Source organism: Durotheca rogersii (assembly GCF_024521655.1).
Source record: "Durotheca rogersii strain YMJ 92031201 chromosome Unknown GGS23scaffold_76, whole genome shotgun sequence".
Classification (NCBI taxonomy): Eukaryota; Fungi; Ascomycota; class Sordariomycetes; order Xylariales; family Xylariaceae; genus Durotheca; species Durotheca rogersii.
This window is the reverse complement of record NW_026251307.1, coordinates 49,002-65,925: the sequence shown is the minus strand read 5'-3', so window position 1 is coordinate 65,925 and position 16,924 is coordinate 49,002. Positions and strand designations below refer to the sequence as shown.

At 53.8% G+C, this 16,924-nt stretch overlaps 5 protein-coding genes across 5 annotated transcripts; 3 read left to right on the top strand and 2 right to left on the bottom strand.

Moving 5' to 3' along the window:
* The first annotated feature begins 1,684 nt into the window (after window positions 1–1,684).
* GGS23DRAFT_591077 (cystathionine beta-synthase) lies at window positions 1,685–4,100 on the top strand. The gene is made up of 2 exons (XM_051517731.1): window positions 1,685–4,016; window positions 4,080–4,100. Exon 1 carries the CDS (start codon window positions 2,054–2,056, stop codon window positions 3,620–3,622), a length of 1,569 nt encoding a protein of 522 aa, XP_051366991.1. The 5' UTR covers window positions 1,685–2,053; the 3' UTR covers window positions 3,623–4,016; window positions 4,080–4,100.
* Window positions 3,866–5,671, bottom strand: GGS23DRAFT_620326 (P-loop containing nucleoside triphosphate hydrolase protein). Its single transcript, XM_051521092.1, has one exon. It carries the CDS (start codon window positions 5,049–5,051, stop codon window positions 4,158–4,160), a length of 894 nt encoding a protein of 297 aa, XP_051366990.1. The 5' UTR covers window positions 5,052–5,671; the 3' UTR covers window positions 3,866–4,157.
* An 814-nt stretch (window positions 5,672–6,485) lies between these two features.
* Window positions 6,486–9,440, top strand: GGS23DRAFT_620318 (uncharacterized protein; the record flags this gene model as incomplete). The annotated part of the gene is made up of 5 exons (XM_051521091.1): window positions 6,486–6,740; window positions 6,803–7,612; window positions 7,666–7,738; window positions 7,801–8,065; window positions 8,130–9,440. 5 exons carry the CDS (start codon window positions 6,486–6,488, stop codon window positions 8,908–8,910), a joined length of 2,184 nt encoding a protein of 727 aa, XP_051366989.1. The 3' UTR covers window positions 8,911–9,440.
* Window positions 9,441–10,903: 1,463 nt separating this feature from the next.
* GGS23DRAFT_591072 (uncharacterized protein) lies at window positions 10,904–12,260 on the bottom strand. Its single transcript, XM_051517730.1, has one exon. It carries the CDS (start codon window positions 11,529–11,531, stop codon window positions 11,154–11,156), a length of 378 nt encoding a protein of 125 aa, XP_051366988.1. The 5' UTR covers window positions 11,532–12,260; the 3' UTR covers window positions 10,904–11,153.
* A 1,856-nt stretch (window positions 12,261–14,116) lies between these two features.
* Window positions 14,117–16,240, top strand: GGS23DRAFT_591070 (uncharacterized protein). Its single transcript, XM_051517729.1, has 5 exons — window positions 14,117–14,701; window positions 14,761–14,950; window positions 15,012–15,063; window positions 15,123–15,640; window positions 15,696–16,240. The coding sequence occupies exons 1-5, from the start codon at window positions 14,494–14,496 to the stop codon at window positions 15,775–15,777; spliced, it is 1,050 nt and encodes a 349-aa protein (XP_051366987.1). The 5' UTR covers window positions 14,117–14,493; the 3' UTR covers window positions 15,778–16,240.
* The last annotated feature ends 684 nt before the right edge of the window (window positions 16,241–16,924 follow it).

Sequence of the window (16,924 nt, the reverse complement as noted above, 5' to 3'; positions counted from 1 at the left end):
ATCGTACGTATTATAGTCTTCGATAAAGTATACCTTCGAATAAACCTATCCGGGTCTCTAGCATCGCGTACGCTCTGCTCCTCCTTAATATATATAAATATATATATATATATTTAAAAAGTACGATAATACTATTATTATTTTTAATAATATAGTATGATATAATGTTAATAAAAAGAATTTTTTAAAACTTATTAATATTTATTACAGCTATCTTTAAGATAAGTATTATATAATATATTAGTTTAAATAATAGGCCTTTAGTAAAAATAATAAAAGTAAAAGTTATATTGATAATTATATATTACATCGTAAATGTTAAATTAGAAATATATAAACTTCTATAAAGTAAATATTGATATATATATATATATATATATATATTATTTTTCCATTTCTGAAATTAAATATCAAATTATTTTAATTATATCTCTTTAATTAACTTTATAACATATAATTAAAGTTAATAGCTTTCATTAAAGCATTCATCTTTAATAATATTTTCATCTATAAATAATAAATTATATAAATAATGACTTATATTTAACTATCAATGAAGCAATCTGTTATTTAAATATTAAATTAAGGTTTATTATATCTTTCGAGTTAACTTAGAAATATAAGGTTAAAGTTAATAACTTTTATTATAATAATCTACTTTAATTACGTTTTCCTTTATAAACCTTACATTATATAAATAATAACATATATCTATTTATAAATTGAGTACTTCTTTATATAAATATTAGATAAGTTTTATTATATCTTGCAAATTAATTTATAAATATAAGGTTAAAGTTAGTAACTTTTATTATTATAATCTACTTTAGTTACGCTTTTCTTTATAAGCCTTATTCTATATTAGGAATGATTTATATTTACTTATAAATAAAGCATTCATCTATTTAAATATTAAAAAATTATAATTATATCTTCTTTATTAACGTTCTTATATATTATAAAAGTTAATAACTTTCATTATATAAACTGTTTTTAACTACTTATAATTCTTTAGATATTATATTACGTAATATGTAACTTATATATACTTATAAATTAAACATTCATTTATCTTAATATAAAGGCCGTTTAATTATATCTCTTTAATTGATTTAATAATATATAATTAAAGTCGATGACTTTTATGGTAGGTCAATAAGGTAGCCCCACTTTTACGTTTCGGTCGATTTTCAATTCGCGAAAACCGATTTTCGATTTCCGAAAATCGTTTTGTCGGATACGCACTAATGGTGCACCGTAAGTCTCCTCTCTGGGGCGAGGTTTTTTTTTTTTTTTGTGATGGTCGGCTCAAGAAGGGACTGGCTTAGCCCGCGCTGGTGCTTCTAGTTTCTCGCTTGGATCGCAAACTGGCCAAACGCAGGCCAAGCCGAGTTCATCAATCAATTACCTCACTCGCTAGCCTCCTTAGTTTTAAATGTGGGCAGCTTAGTGGCTGATATCTATGAGGTGAGGCCGTTGCGTGATGGGGATTGTTAGTTTGGCAATGCGATGCGCCGGCATGTTGGTGGTTTGTGCTATGCTTGAGGAGATAGGGTAGATCGGGGACTGCCCATACCTCCGTGCTGGGCCGGTATTGTAGGTAGGTATACAGATAGATTCGGTACCAAGCCTGTCTCAACAAGCAGAGTTTCCGATGATATATTTACTACGTAGCGCCTGGGCGAGGACGGGTTGCATTCTTCAGCATGCCACCGGCCCCGACGAGATCCAATGTGGTGCCCGAAATTGTCTGCGTGGTGATTCTGTTCCTGCATTCGCCTATTATCGGCTTTTCAGTGGGGGATCGGCGAAGTCGTCCACGACAGCCGCGTCTGGCCTCATGCCGAGCTCGAATGGTGGGATGACCTTGCGTCTTGCCTACTACTACTTAAGTACTACCTTCGACGCTCGACACTAAGCATAAATTTCCTGGAACCTTCTCTACCCCTTTCCCGGCTCTCTCTTCCCTTTACCTCTCTCCTCTCTTCCCTCTATCACCACCGCCTCCCTCTCTCTCTCGCGCGCTATAGACCACTGACGAAATCTTCCCACCATGGCCACCGCCGACAGCAATGCCCCGCCACACCGCCCATCCCGTGCCGCCACGGTCCTGTCGGCTACCGAGTTAATCGGCACCACACCACTCGTGCGTCTTAACAAGATCCCCCAGTCATTTGGCATCAAGGCCCAGGTCTACGGCAAAGTAGAGCTCTTCAATGCCGGCGGCTCCGTGAAAGACCGCATCGCTCTGCGCATGATCGAGGAAGCCGAGCGCAGCGGCCGCATCAAGCCCGGCGACACCCTGATCGAACCGACGAGCGGAAATACCGGCATCGGCCTGGCCTTGGTTGGGGCCATCAAGGGGTACAAGACGATCATTACCCTCCCCGAGAAGATGTCCGCCGAGAAGGTTTCGGTGCTGAAGGCCCTCGGCGCCACCATCATCCGTACCCCCACCCAGGCTGCTTGGGACAGTCCCGAGAGCCACATCGGCGTTGCGAGGAGGCTGGTCAAGGAGATCCCTAACGCGCATATCCTGGACCAGTATTCCAACGAGAACAACCCGCTCGCGCACGAGTTCGGCACTGCCGAAGAGATCTGGGAGCAGACCGACGGCAAGATCACATGTATAGTAGCGGGTGCGGGGACGGGCGGTACGATTACGGGCCTGGCCAAGGGATTGAAGAAGCACAATAAAGATATCAAGGTTGTCGCCGCTGACCCTCACGGGAGCATCCTGGCCCTGCCGGAGTCGCTGAACGACGAACACCGCGACGAGCCGTACAAGGTGGAGGGAATTGGCTACGATTTCATCCCGGACGTGCTCGATCGGGAGCTAGTAGATAAGTGGTACAAGACGGACGACCAAGAATCCTTCAAGCTCGCGCGGCGATTGATCGCCGAGGAAGGGCTCCTTGTCGGCGGAAGTTCGGGAAGCGCTCTGAGCGCCTCGTTTAAGGCCATCAAGGACTTAGGGCTCGGCAAGGACGACGTTGTGGTCGCGATCCTGCCCGATAGCATTCGAAGCTATCTTTCCAAATTTGCGGATGACGATTGGCTCGCCGCGAATGATTTGCTGCCAGCTCCTGATGCAGCCGCAGAGGCGTCGCGTGCCGACAAAGGCCCCGTAAAGCCGGAAGACCCTTTCGCGGGAGCGACCATCAGTTCTCTAAGGCTGAAGCCTGTAATCTCCGTCACCGCCACGAGCCCCTGCTCCGAGGCGATCGAGACGATGCGGGACAAGGGCTTCGACCAGCTCCCGGTTCTGGCCGGCGCCGGCGGCAAGCTTGTAGGTCTGGTTACGCTGGGCAATCTGCTCAGCTACCTGTCTCGTGGGCGGGCCAGCGGGCAGAGCCCAGTCAAGGATGTCATGTTCGACTTCGGCAAGCTGGACGAGGTGGTAACCGATCCCCGGGACGGGAAGGGGAGCAACCGCCGCAAGTTCGTTGAGATCACTCTGGACACGCCTATCACGGAGCTGAGCAAATTCTTCGAATGGAACAGCGCTGCTGTCGTCACCGAGCCGAGCCACGGCAAGGGGCAGAAGGTGCTTAGCAAGCCGGTAGCAGTAGTCACTAAGGTTGACCTGCTAACCTGGATGGTAAAGCAAGTGAAGGCGTGAGTATGGTGGGGCAGGTTCGGGGAAGATAGAGAGCGGCGGACTGTTCCCTTTTCGCTTGATAGCATGTCTACGAAGGCTGGTGGGTCCGCATGGCGCTACGGTAGGATTGCATTGCCCGGGGGAGGGTTGGTTTCATAGGAGGGATTCAATCGACCCGTCTAGATAGGCTTGGGAAGATAGAGGATACACAAGACGGACAGACTTAACGTCTACGTTAGTTAATAGATGCACGAAACATATCCAACATGGGCATTCGCGTAGTGACGCAAGCGCTCTCCCAGGAATCTGATCATGAAAGATCACAAGAATATATCTTGGTGATTTCCGATGTCGTCTCCCGATTCTATTCCTTGCAGGCTGTGAAGGCCGTCTCAAGTAATTATTTTTGGTAGAGGTAGGGATTGGCGCGGCCAGTGATTACAAAATACTAGTACGTTTCATTAAACATGCGTGACAGAATTGCTTCGCTTTTCCCTCGTAACGCCATCACAGACCGTCGGGAGCAGAAGGGATCTCCCGAACCGCGCTGCCAAGCTCAGATGCGCTCGGAGATCCAGTCCCACCACTTATCGACCTTGCCGTCGAGGACGCTGCCGCCGACGACGTCGACCTCGACGTCGAACTCGCGCATCTGGCCGAAGGCGAACTTCTCGGACCCGTACTGGCCCAGCCAGACGTCGTGCTCCTCGGCCCCGACCTCGTCGGCGCCGACGCCGGAGCCCAGCAGGCCGCGGCTGCGCGTCTGGCGCAGGTGGCCGAGCTCGGCCTCGAGGCGGGCGCGGACGAGGGCGGCGGGCAGGGCGGTGAACAGGTCGAGCTTGTTGGCCGCGACGAGGACGTGGACGGCGTCGGGGGTCTTGGAGGTGCGGCCGGCGGCGGTGCGGCGCTGGAGGGCGAGGAGGAGGTCGTAGAGGTAGGCGGCGGCGTCGGCGAGGCCGCCGGGGGCGGAGCCGTCGGGGGACTCGTCGCCGTCGTCGAGGGCGGCGGCGTCGACGACGAAGACGACGCCGCGGAGGGCGGGGCCGGCGGCGGCGAGGTGGTCGGCGGCGTGGCGGCGCAGCTTGCCGTGGCCGGGGGTGTCGACGAGCAGGAACTTGCGGTGGGCGCCGGGCGCGTCGGCGCGCGCGGCCTCGCGGAAGGTGGCGGCGCCGCGGTCGGCGGACACGGTGAGCTCGACGGACTGCGGCGCCTGCGACGTGTGCGTGGCGGGGGGGCGGTCGCCGCCGCGCTCGAGCAGCGCGAGCAGCGCCGTCTTGCCGCCGCCGGGCGGGCCCGCGAGCAGGATCGACGGCAGCGAGGTGTACGGCGTCGTGTGGACCACGTAGAAGTGCACGAGGATGGGCACGATGAGGACGATCAGCGCGCCGACGACGAAGATCTCGCCCGAGGGCGTGAGGATGTACTCGAGGAGCTGCTTGAGGGCGTCCATCCTGCCGCGGGTGTCTCGGCCGTTGCTGCCGCGGCTTTGTCCTCTCGTGTTCCTAGCCGGTTCTACTTCGTAACCGACGTCCTCTTCTCTTCCCGGCGGCGGAGGGTCTCGTGTGTCGAAGGATCGGGGTTGCGGAGCTGGGGGACGGCGAGAGGATGAGGAAGGAAGAGAGGTGCAGGAAAGAAAAGAGGAAGAAGCGCCGTAGGAAAAAGAGGGGGAATTAGGAGAGGCAAAGGTGCAGAGCTGAAATAAGTGTCCAACTGGGCAGAAAAGTCATGTCATTTGTTGACTTTCGGAAAGGTTGCGCTGGGGCATCATCATTCGATGCCAAATTGGGTTGCGAACACGAAAACCGAACGGTTGTCCATGTGGAAAATCGCTGGGGCGTCTCTCTCGGCACTACTTTTGTTATCTAATCTTATCATTACCTAATCAGTGACCTACCTAGGTACCTAGGTACATTAGGTAGAGGTACGTGTAGATCTGTCCTAGGGTCGGTACAGGTTGTTTGACAGGCACTTATCAAATAGCTTATAGGTGTAAGCTTTACAGACAGCCAACTCTACCGCTAGCGGTAAGGTACCTACCTAAGGTAAGGTACTGAGGTGTATTTATAGGAGGCACCGCTATCTCTATACTCCCTCCGTTTCCAGTGCGTAGCGCGCTCCGATATATAGTGGCTGGGGCGGCGGGAAGCAAAGTGTGGCTCAGCGCCTAACGTCGCTGGCGAACTGGGCGATGACGGGGTCCAAGCAACCCCGGTCACCGGTGTCCATGGCGTACGTCGCCGTACATCACCAACACGTACACAGGTGCCCCCAGGCTGGCTTTGCCGCTGAGCCGACACTCAGGCGCGCTGCCACTCCACGTCGCCTGGCCGTCCCTATTTCTTACCTGCACCACCACCACCACCTCTACTGCTAATACCACCCATTATCCCAGCAACCCGGGCTGCGCGACAAATCATAAAAACCCACGAGCCTTGGTTCGTATTCCTTGGCTTCACCTGTAAAGTGCATCGCGCTGTAGCACCCGCATGCTTGATTTCTTCTTCTTATTCTATGCTCTTTTCCGTCCATTTTTCTCTCCTCGAATCCCGCCCTCGCTCTTTGCATCGTTCGCTGCGGGCGCGCGTCGGCTCGGCAAATTACAAACTGCTTCGTCCTCCCGATAGGTCTAGGACCGCGTAGGGCCTGCTGCATACGTCGCTTCATATATCGTTACGAATTCTGACTGCGCCCTCCCTCGCCCTCCTCCACCCATACGCTCTTACGTACTCCAAGTCAACGTCAAGAATGCGCCGTGATACCCGCCCGTAATACTCCCGCCAACCCAAATCCTACCCGATCGCCCCGGGCCATCCGCAACTCCTTTTTTTTTTAAAATAAAAATTCTTATACCTATCCTCCCCTCGCACTAGGACGCCCCGGGTCGATGTCTCAAAGCACGATATCCACCGCCGCTTCGTCCGGCGCTCCCATCCAACCGTCGTCCAAGGGCACCGCTGCCGCGCCCAAGCTCAACTCCCAAGACATGGAGATGGGCAATCTCCCCGGCGACGCGCCTCCTCCCGAGCCGGACATCATGCAGATTGCCAGGGTCGGCGACATAGCGGCGATGGAGAAGCTGTTCGAGTCGGAGGATTACGATGCGACGTATACTGACGACGAAGGCATCACGCCGCTTCACGTATGCGCCGACTTACGGACACCCGCCCCGACATCTCCCCTTTGCTAACCATAGACGTCTAGTGGGCCTCCATTAATAATCAATACGGCATGTGCAAGTTCCTGATCGAAAACGGCGCCGACATCAACAAGAAGGGAGGCGAGAGCGTGGCGACGCCCCTACAATGGGCCGCCCAACGCTCCAATTACTACACCGTCAACCTCTTGCTCCAACACGGTGCCGACCCTCTCATAACCGACGCGCAGGGCTACAACACCCTCCACATCTCGACCTTCAGCGGAAACGTCTTGTTGGTGGTGTTGTTATTGCATCAGGGTATCCCCGTCGACGTAGCCGATGCGTACGGCCACTCGAGCCTTATGTGGGCTGCATACAAGGGCTTCCCGCAGTGCGTAGACCTCTTTCTCCGGTGGGGGGCCAGCGTCCACGCGACAGACGAGCAGGGCTTTACCGCCCTACACTGGGCTCTGGTCAAAGGGTCTCCGCAATGCATACTAAAGCTCTTGGAGTATGGCTCGGACCGGTTCGCGAAGACGTCAACGGGCAAGACGCCTGCGATAACCGCCAAGGATCTCAACACCGTCAATGCCTGGCACCGCGCTTTGAAGGAATGCGGCTACGACGAAGACGGGCACGCTGTGACGCCCTGGTGGCCCGGGTCGTCCTTCTTCCTCAAGGACAAGCGAGATTTCATGAACAAGTTCTTGTTCCTGCTGCCTATCGCGCTGCTGTGGATCGAGCTGATGGTCTTTGCTCACTTCCCCATCTTCTTGTCCGTGCCCATCTCGCTGCTGGTTGGGTTTGGATTTCAGTGGATCACAAACCAAGTGCTCGAGTATGCACCGTCGGATATGAGACATCTTCACCGGACAGTACGTGTTCCGGACCGACAAGACATGGCGTTAGACTAACGAATCGACTTCAGCCTTGGCTAGCCGGCATCTTTGCCGCTTCTCTCTTCCTCGTGGGCGTACGTTGGCTCTTGACCATATTACCATGTAAGCTTCCTAGCAATATTAACACACTGCTGCTTCCATCTATTCCCGCTAACACGGTCCAGGGACCTTCTCGAGTCACCCACTCATCAATTTCACCTTCCTATTCTTCTACGGCCTGACGGCGTACTTCTACGCGACGTGCATGGTCTTTGACCCCGGGTTCGTCCCCAAGATGAACGGAATCGCGGAGCAGAAGGCTGTGATTGACGAGCTTTTGAGCCTGTGGAAATTTGACGAATCCAACTTCTGCGTCACTTGCATGATTCGAACCCCCTTAAGGAGTAAGCACTGCCGACGGTGTCAGCGGTGTGTAGCCAAACACGATCAGTACGTCCTCCTTATCATATTAGCCCGTGTCCGCCCAACCAACCTAGCTAACGTCACGACGCAGCCACTGCCCGTGGGTTAACAATTGTGTGGGCGTGAACAATCACCGACACTTTTTTCTCTACCTGATTAACCTAGTCTTCGGAATTTTAGCCCTGGATTGGTTGCTATACTATTACTTCCTCGCCCTGCCAGAGCCCAAGTCTGACGACTGTCTCGTTCTATCGGATTCCCTGTGCAAGATCGTCAACGCAGACTCCTATACCGTTCTCCTCGGCGGTTGGACGACGTTGCAGCTAACGTGGGTTGGCATGCTCATCTTCGTGCAATTCGTACAAATCGCGCGCGCTATGACGACGTACGAGAATATGTACGGCATTCAGGACGGTTCCGCGTCGTCGTTAGTTTCGGCCTTCACGAGCACCGGCGCCCCGCTAGATCCCAGCCACCCCAGCGCGGTGCCCCCGTCCGCCGCTGCCGATCCCCTCGGAACCGGGAGAGGAGGACACGCTCATAAGCACAAGAGCTTCTTGAAGCAGTGGGGCCGCTTGCTAGGCGTCGACACGTTCATCGAGACGGCGGCGGGTCGGGGTGCCGCCACGGGCAAGAAGCTGAAGAAGAAGAAAAACCCGTACAACAGGGGTCTCGTGCAGAACTGCCGCGATTTCTGGTGCGATCCGTCGCCCGTATTTTGGCGCCGCGAAACAGGGGACGCGCTCCTCGGTGGCGAGAAGGTGAACTACACCGAGATCTACGAGAGCCCGACCGCGATGGGCTTGGGTTTGAGCGGCGCGAACGGGCGGAGGAGAGACGGTTACGAAACGGTGGCCGGCGAGGAGGTATAGTGACGCATTCCACTTTCCGGGATGCGAATCGACGCAAATGAATGTGAATGTTTGGCATAGCGTCACGGCTATCGGTGGCCACGGATGAAGCACGAAGCATTAGAATGCGTACTAATAAGATGCCGCGCCCGCGCCTTGATACCCGAATGTGCTGCGGTGTTGACGAATGTGGGGTGGCTTGAAAAGTGCATTAGGGATTCGGGAAGGATATTCGTTTTCAGGCAGTCTCACGATGAGCACGACTAACCCACCTGGTTAAAGGAGTATGGGACAGTGACCAAGTGTGAGCGAGTGCAATAGCGGTCGCCGTATACACACGAAAAAGCTAAAACGCGGCAACGTCAGGCAGAAAATAATGCCCGAAATATAACTTGTCTACCCAGAAGACCAATGCCCAGGCATCCCTGACGCGCAGTAGTCATGTAGAGGACTCGGCCTGCTGCCCAGCATAGCAATCACCCCTTTGCCGATTCCTCGTGGGTAGCCAGCCCTCCGTCTGCTCTTCAGGAGGGGCGGCCAGTCCCGCGCGTCGTTGGTATCGGCGGCCTGCTAAGCGACGGAGCAGACGTCGGCATCCCCAGCGACGTAGTGATCGCCGCGGGCGGCGGCGGGATAGGAACTGCCAGTAGAGGCTTGGGAGGCCACCGGCAGCGGTCACACGCGTCGAAAGCGTCTAGGGAGATAGGAAAGGAGTCCTTATTCCAGCGTTTCGAGTACACGTCCCTTAGCGCGGCGCGGTTGGGGCGGAGAACCCGGCCGGGGGGGATAGTCGCCGAGGAGCGAGTTGGCGTGGCGGGGGGAGACGACGGCCTTGATGCCGCAGCGGGAGAGCTTCCTGGGGACCTTGTCGGCGGCGTCGAGGGTCTGGTGGCTGAAGCGGCCAAGTGCCTCCTCCTCGAGCGGTGGCGCTCGGTCGCCAGCACGCCCACGTACGTGTCCTGGTCCGCGTCCGACCGCCCCGGTGGGAGGTACCTACGGGCTCGACCCCAAGAACGACTTCGAGCCGGACTGTCATGGCTCGTTTGCGGCCGGCGCGCTGATGCTGAGGATAAGGAGTGAGATGTTCATTTTAGTTATTCTATTTCTCTCGGCCGACACGTTTTTCGTGCGCCGCGTGTTGCGTTTCGTGTCGACCTGGCAGGCCGGTGTCGTGACACAGCGGTGGTATCTATCCTTACCAAACACTAGCAGTTCTTTGGAAATTATGGCAACCCCCAAATTTCGCCGCCGTAGATTACGTCGATGCCGCGAATATTGCAGTCGAGATTTATGACTGTCGTTATCTTCAACCCGAGTAGAAACCCATGTCCTTGTCCTCTCACTTACCTAACCCCTATTCCTAGAATAGGGCATGGCATGTCGTTCTTCCAGCCAATGCCGCCACATCGCCACCAATTTTAATCACGATCTTATGACGATTTTGAGAGGGTTTTCTATTGCAGCAGAGCCACGGAACGCTTCGATGTCGTATTGATGGCAACTGAAGTGTCCATGGCAAGCCTACTAAATATAGCCGGGCTTTGATTGTTCGGTTTTAGGGTTGTCCATCAGGCTTTGGATGACTTACCTACTCTAGATTCTCCCATATTTCCTTTCTTGTCCGGCCCAATGCGATCTTTCTATCGAGGCGTAACCGCCGAACTACTAGTGACGATCAATTAGTATTACCCATCCCAATCCCGTAGGCCGCACCGGTACATCGGCCGGAGTGGCCCTTTGCTATTACCAACCACTCCATCCACCTGGGGCTCGGGAAATCTAGTTATACGAGACCACGGCGTAGACATCTACATTTTCCCCGCGAGCAATGTAGGCCTATGGAAGTATCATTACTACGTAACGCTTTATGTTGGGCTAACATAGTCAGTCACGATTTTTATCTCAGCACATCACAGCCGATGACTGCAAAATACCATACGTAGTGCAGAATTTTATAACATTAGAATGCACTCGGAAGTTGCGTGACTGCCCCCAAAGAAGATCTTACGCGCGATAAGATAGTCTCTGCAGTTGCTACAGCTATAGCTAATAATGGTGGCCATTATAATCCTCTTGCTATCTTGGCCGTGGAGTTAACAAACTACCTAACTATTGCCCGTCACTTATAGGTCACAACATAAAAGATTGATATACCGCAGACCCTCACCGGCGAGACTGGGTTTGAAGGAAGAAATAGTTCGGTTACGTTGCCCGAGCACTATACTATCCCCAAAAAATTTCACCTTAACCAAATTTGCAGCCCTTCATAAGACCAGTACGATGTCCTCGTCGGCAGTACCCGGCCGTTCCAATTTCAAGTCTGCCACGTGTTTCTCGACACAGGCCCAGCAAATCTCATGTGGCAGCTTTGGCAGGATCACCGTAGGCCTGGATAGGCGTATAGCAATCCCTACGGCGGCGAGTCTGCTGGTCCAGTTCTCCGAGGTGCAGACAATGGACCACTTCCTATCGATCGGAGGGACCAGGAGTTCGTCCCAATTAGTCACTGCAATCGTCTTAGAGGAATCGGCATCCGAAGCAGAGAATCCCGGCGTCTTCCCTTGTGCCCGTGTCGATGAATGAGTGGTGTTATCCTGGTTCTCACAATTGCAATTGGTGCGGCTCAGGAGCTCGCTATTCATCGTGCCAAGAATATCAAGATCGCACACCCATGCGGTGCCGTCGTACACTTGAACTAAACTCTCTCGCAGAACAGTCGCTTCCTCAATGTAATGTTCATCTCTGTTAAGTCCCCAGAGCCCTGGCTGGTACTGCGTTAGGGCAAGATGTATCGAGGTTTTCCCAAAGTTGTCTTCAATGCGGCCCGTAAACTCCTCGTGATTTAGCACGGTAAAATCACCCGTAGTTGGTTTCTTGATCCGCGGCTGTGGCAAATAAGATACCGGGTTGGCCAATGTTGCCAGGTACGCGCCGAATCTTATTCTCCTCCTGAAGCGTTGTGAGGTGGAAAGGAGATTGTTAATACTCACGGGCGTCAGTGGCGTCGGACCTAAGCTTGGAATTCAGAGACATTGTCTCTGGAATTTCATTCAACAATGCTGCGTATATCACCTCAGCCATACATGCCGATTCGAGATGAGGTGATATGGAAATAAAACAGAGATCACACCTTTTCGCCCCCGTCTAGTTTAAAGAAATTGCCTCTTGACATATTAGGTACGGTACTTGATGCATCCGATAGCTTCACGCCACACGACCTAGCTAGGTGTCTAATCAGGGGTCAAGATGCGTCGATCAGATCCTCGTAAGATAAAGGGTAAGGGTTTCATGTGGCTCGTCGATGACAAACACCAGAGCAAGCAAGAAGGTGGACATTCATCAGCGGATGTCACGATAAGAGAAAAAAAAAACATGGCGCACATGCTTTTGGCGACATCTCTGATGATCTCGTGGGTGCACCTCTTCGAGTGCAAAACATTCATCTGCACATAGCAAATACGGCTAGGACAGGAAATTGAACCCTGTATTAGTAGCGAATGAAAGACACCATGTCTCAGATCCATTGCTTCGTCGCGACCGGGCAGCCGAGGACGACGTCATCAGACGCCATGTTGAGATATATCATCCCGCGTATCGCCGCGCCTCTGGGCGCAAACGGGGTCGGCAAACATCGTGTCAAACTACCACGTCGCGGAGAACACCCGTCCTGCTTGGCCACCCATCTGCGCAACGGGAATGTAATGTAGAGAAGAGCAAACCGGCACACTCACCAGCGATCCCGCCAATATGCGATTTCCCACCCTCGCGCTCGCCGCGCTCCTGTCGGGGCTGGCCAGCGCCGCCCCGGCCATCACCGCACGGTACGCGCTCACCCTCTCACGCACGCGCGCGTGCTCCCGCCGGGGGGGACGTCTTGTTAACGGGCGGAATGCCTCGCAGCGGGTGCGGCGACACGCTGGGCACGCAGCCGGCGTGCCAGGACAACTGCCCCGGGACCTGCGCGCAGAGCAGCGTGGACGGCTGGGTCTGCTCCTGCTAGAAGCGCGGTCGCAGCACGCGGCGGTAGACGCGTCGGCCGTCGTCGTCCGGCGACGGCTCGCGAAGCGCGCCGCGACGCGAGCGACCTCTTCGGGCGATGCCAGCGTTGCCTGCGCCGGGCGCTCTGCGGGCCGCGGGCAATTAATTCGGTTGCGTCCGGGAGAGCCACGCGTTGGGGTAGCGAGACGAGCAGCGTCCGAGATTGCGGGAGGCCAAGCGTGGGCCCGTCCGGTCAGGGAGTCGGGCCGGGGCGGGAGTGCGTTCGTAATCAGGGCATCGTCTCGTCCTGCATACCCTCGCCTAAGACCAAGTTATTGTTTCATGTAATGCGGCTCTGACATCTGCAGCGTGCCGCGAGCAAACCTGCGGAATTGGCTGAGGCCACACGGCGAGGGAGAACAGGCAGGGGATCTTCGGGCTTAATATATACCTAAGTTGGCGTCGGGGGGGGGAAGGGGAGGGAGACTGGATAATGATGCCGCATGTGTTCGTGTACCTATTTGATTACTCCCTAATGACAGCCTGCATTTGCTGGACCGTAACCGTCTATCGAACTCACAGGCGGCGGAGAGAAGTGATGCAGAGGCGTACGATCGCAAACACGAATTACGATACCTAGGTACCTATACTCACGAGATACCCCTGCACTTCCTGTTGTGTCAATTTTTATTTTTATTTCACGGATCCGCTTTGATCTCTCTTGTGATTGTCATCCTGCGAAAGTGGAATTCTGTAAGCAGCCTCGCAGCCCATCTCGTCGCGTTACGTTACCTAGGTACGTTGCTTCCGGTGCGGCCAGTTACCTATGTGTTACCGCCACAGCGCGACACAACGCTGCTTTAGGTACCATGCAGATATGACAGGTGCATCGTCTAATACGCGGCAGAACTTCGTCCATATGATTGACAGCTCACTGCAAACTACTGTCGCTCTTTTCTCTTGCTGATTTTTTTTTTTCGCCTGGGTCCTGAGATGGTGTTGGCTAGCCCGTACTTCTGCAGCTGGCTCTCGTCTGCGCTTTTTAGGTGATGTTAGCGCTTATAAGACACCCTGGCATCCCCATTTCCAGGGCTTAGGTAGTATGGGTACGGTGTCTATTTAAAGAAACCGAGGTGACCAGTCGCGAAGAGAACCAATCGTCGCTGTTTCTCCCCGCGGCTCTGTGAAGCTGGGCCGCCCAGCTCTGGCTCAAAAGGGGATTAGTTTCCATCCAGCGTCCTAACGATGGCTTCATCGGTAAGCTCATACTACGGTCCAACACCTTGTGATAGGTTGTTCGTTACCAACAACAGCGACAGTCCTGCCTTATTGGCTGTTTCCGCACCAGCCCTGCAAGCCAAGTAGGTATATGGTCTATGGAAGCCCAACTCGCAGCCCCAGCAACAACGCACCGCCCCGAGTCGAGTGCACTAAAGGGAGACATACGAGCGCCACAAGAGGAGGCCTACGCCCCCCCCGTGACTAGCCATGGGGTCGGTACTCTCACCCTATCTCGTTTTCTTCGGCCCTCTCCCGAAGTAGGCCTCCCTCACATCTTCCTCTCCTACAAGTCCTCGGGGGCCAGCAAGCGACCAAAAGACAGCCTGCCCAACCGTCACCGCCGCCATGAGGCCTCTCCCCTTGGTTATGGCCGTGATGGCCTGGACATCGTCTGCACTTGCTCAGACCGAGAGGCAAGCAAACGCAACTTCAGACAGCGTATCCATTGCCGCGACGACAGGGTCGAGCGCCGCCGCAACACACACAGTCTCGGTCGGGCTACAGCATAATTTCGACCCCGACACGATACACGCACAGCCGGGCGACACGATCCGTAAGTAGCGGCAGAGGAGTAGTGTCGACCTCTTGATGCTTGGTTAACCGCCGCCCTAGGCTTCAACTTTTATCCCAAGAACCACTCCGTCGTGCGCGCCGATTTCAAGAAACCGTGTATACCGTGGGAGCTGACCAACGACCCCGCCGGCAGCTTTTTCAGCGGCCCCATACAACAAGAGACGCTACAGTCTCCGATCCCGAGCTGGGATTTAGAGGTGACCACCACGGAGCCGGTGTTTTTCTACTGGTAAGTCTGCGTGCCACTACCGATAGGCGGAATCGTGCTAAAGAACAAAATTAATCAAAAGCTCTGCGCCCGAGTCTTGCATCAGATGGAGCATGGTTGGTGTTATCAACCCGGTACGCGCATCCGAGTTGTTTCGTGCGTCGCACAAGGTAATATACTAACCACGCCGCAGAACGCGACGTTCACGCTAGGTATCCAGAAGCAATTCGTCGCGAACTCGACGTTCCAGCTCAGTCCGGGGGAGGCCTTTCCGGACGAATCGTCGCCGTCCAACTCGCCGGCCCCCGACGGCGGGTCGAGCGGCCCGGCCCTGTCGCCGGGGGCGATTGCGGGAATCGCCATCGGCGTCGTCGCCGTCGTCGCCGTCGTCGTCGCCGTCGTCTACCTGTGCGGCAGGAGGGGCGGGATCAAGAAGGGCTATCGACGAAGCAACATGACGGCCGTGTCGCCCCCGCAGATCATCGAGGCGAACTACAACGACGGCGGGACCAAGACCGCGCCCGTCGGCTCGCCGTACGCCGCGTCCGCGCATGCCGAGCCCTACGGCTCCCCGAGCCCGGCCCTCTGGGGCTCCCAGACGGGAAGCCCCCAAAATTCCTACCTAGGCCAGCCAAGCCAACTCAGCCCGGGGATACCGCCCTACACTGTCGACAGTCCCTTGATGCCGGGGCAGCCGCCGCCGCAGTACTTGTAAGCTCGCCATTCTAATAACTGCCAGTTGGTCCCCGCTGCTAACACTGCGCAGTGAGGCACCGGATACGCAGAGGCTCTCACAAAGTCATTCGGTAGTTCCGCCCGTGGAGCTTCCCGGGAGCTTGGGCCGTTAAGCCGTATGAAGTGCGGCAATGCCACGGAATTGGGGAGCGGCTGTTGGGCCTGCAGTAATTCTCGTGTCGGTGCAGCAGCGCTGGATGGGCCCACGTGGTACTTGCGCTTGTTTGTCTGGGAGCATGGCGTTTTGGCATTTTCGTCTTCTTTTTCTGTATCCAGCTCCAGGCTCGCATACAGATGATACCGACAGGGCATCAAAGTCTCCGCGACTGGAGGAAGTATTAGAGTTAAAGGTTCTGCGGCGAGGAGTTGGGCGGTCTGCGTACCGCCCCCGTAATGGCTGCAGAAACTCCCTTCTTTTCAGCCTTCCGCGGGGACCAGGTAGCTAGCTGCATCTTCTCGTAGTCGACCTCTCAGGACTCTTCCGAGTGGGCAACAAAGATCAACCCGTTAATGATACCTTAACGGCCAGTAAGCTGGCCCGCTATTATGTGATAAGGCCTCATAACAGTATTCTAGCCCTTATTTCAGAGAAGACCGACTTTGCTTTCCAGGAGATAGCCGAGCTTGCGCGTGAGCTCGACCCAGAAGGAATACGCACCTTAAAGGACTAGTTGTAAAGCCGGACACCCTGGATTCGGGATCCGGCAGCGAAGCTTCGTATCTCAAGCTTGCCTATAAGAAGGATGCCTTGCGATTGGGTCAGCATATCATTAAGAACCCAAGCTATGAGATGGGAGACACTTCTTTCGCCGAGCGTGACACAGCTGAGGAGAGCCTGTTGTTTCTACTGGAGCTTGGAGGTCTATAGACCCTACAATTTTAGGAGTACCAGTGTTAAACCTCGAACCTAAGTCTCTTGAGAGGTCAGGTCTTAGGTTAGCTATTAAGTTTGATCAAGGACGTCGGGTCTAGCGTCAGATTGTTGAAGCCAACTAGAACACCTCGAGATTTCACATGGTAACCTTGAATAACAACGCCGTTATCTTCTTTAAGTCGGCTAAAGATTCTTGGTATCGATAAAAGCCACTGTAAATGGCCTTCATAACGATCCTTTCTTCGAAAGCGTCAAGACCGATGATGAATACCAGAGGCCTCGGGGCAGTCACTCAGAATAGCTTAATCGAGTTTGCAGAAGAGATGACAAGTCAAAGGGCAAATTTGGATTACCGTTGAATCACCTTCTATAGATCCAGTTCTTCG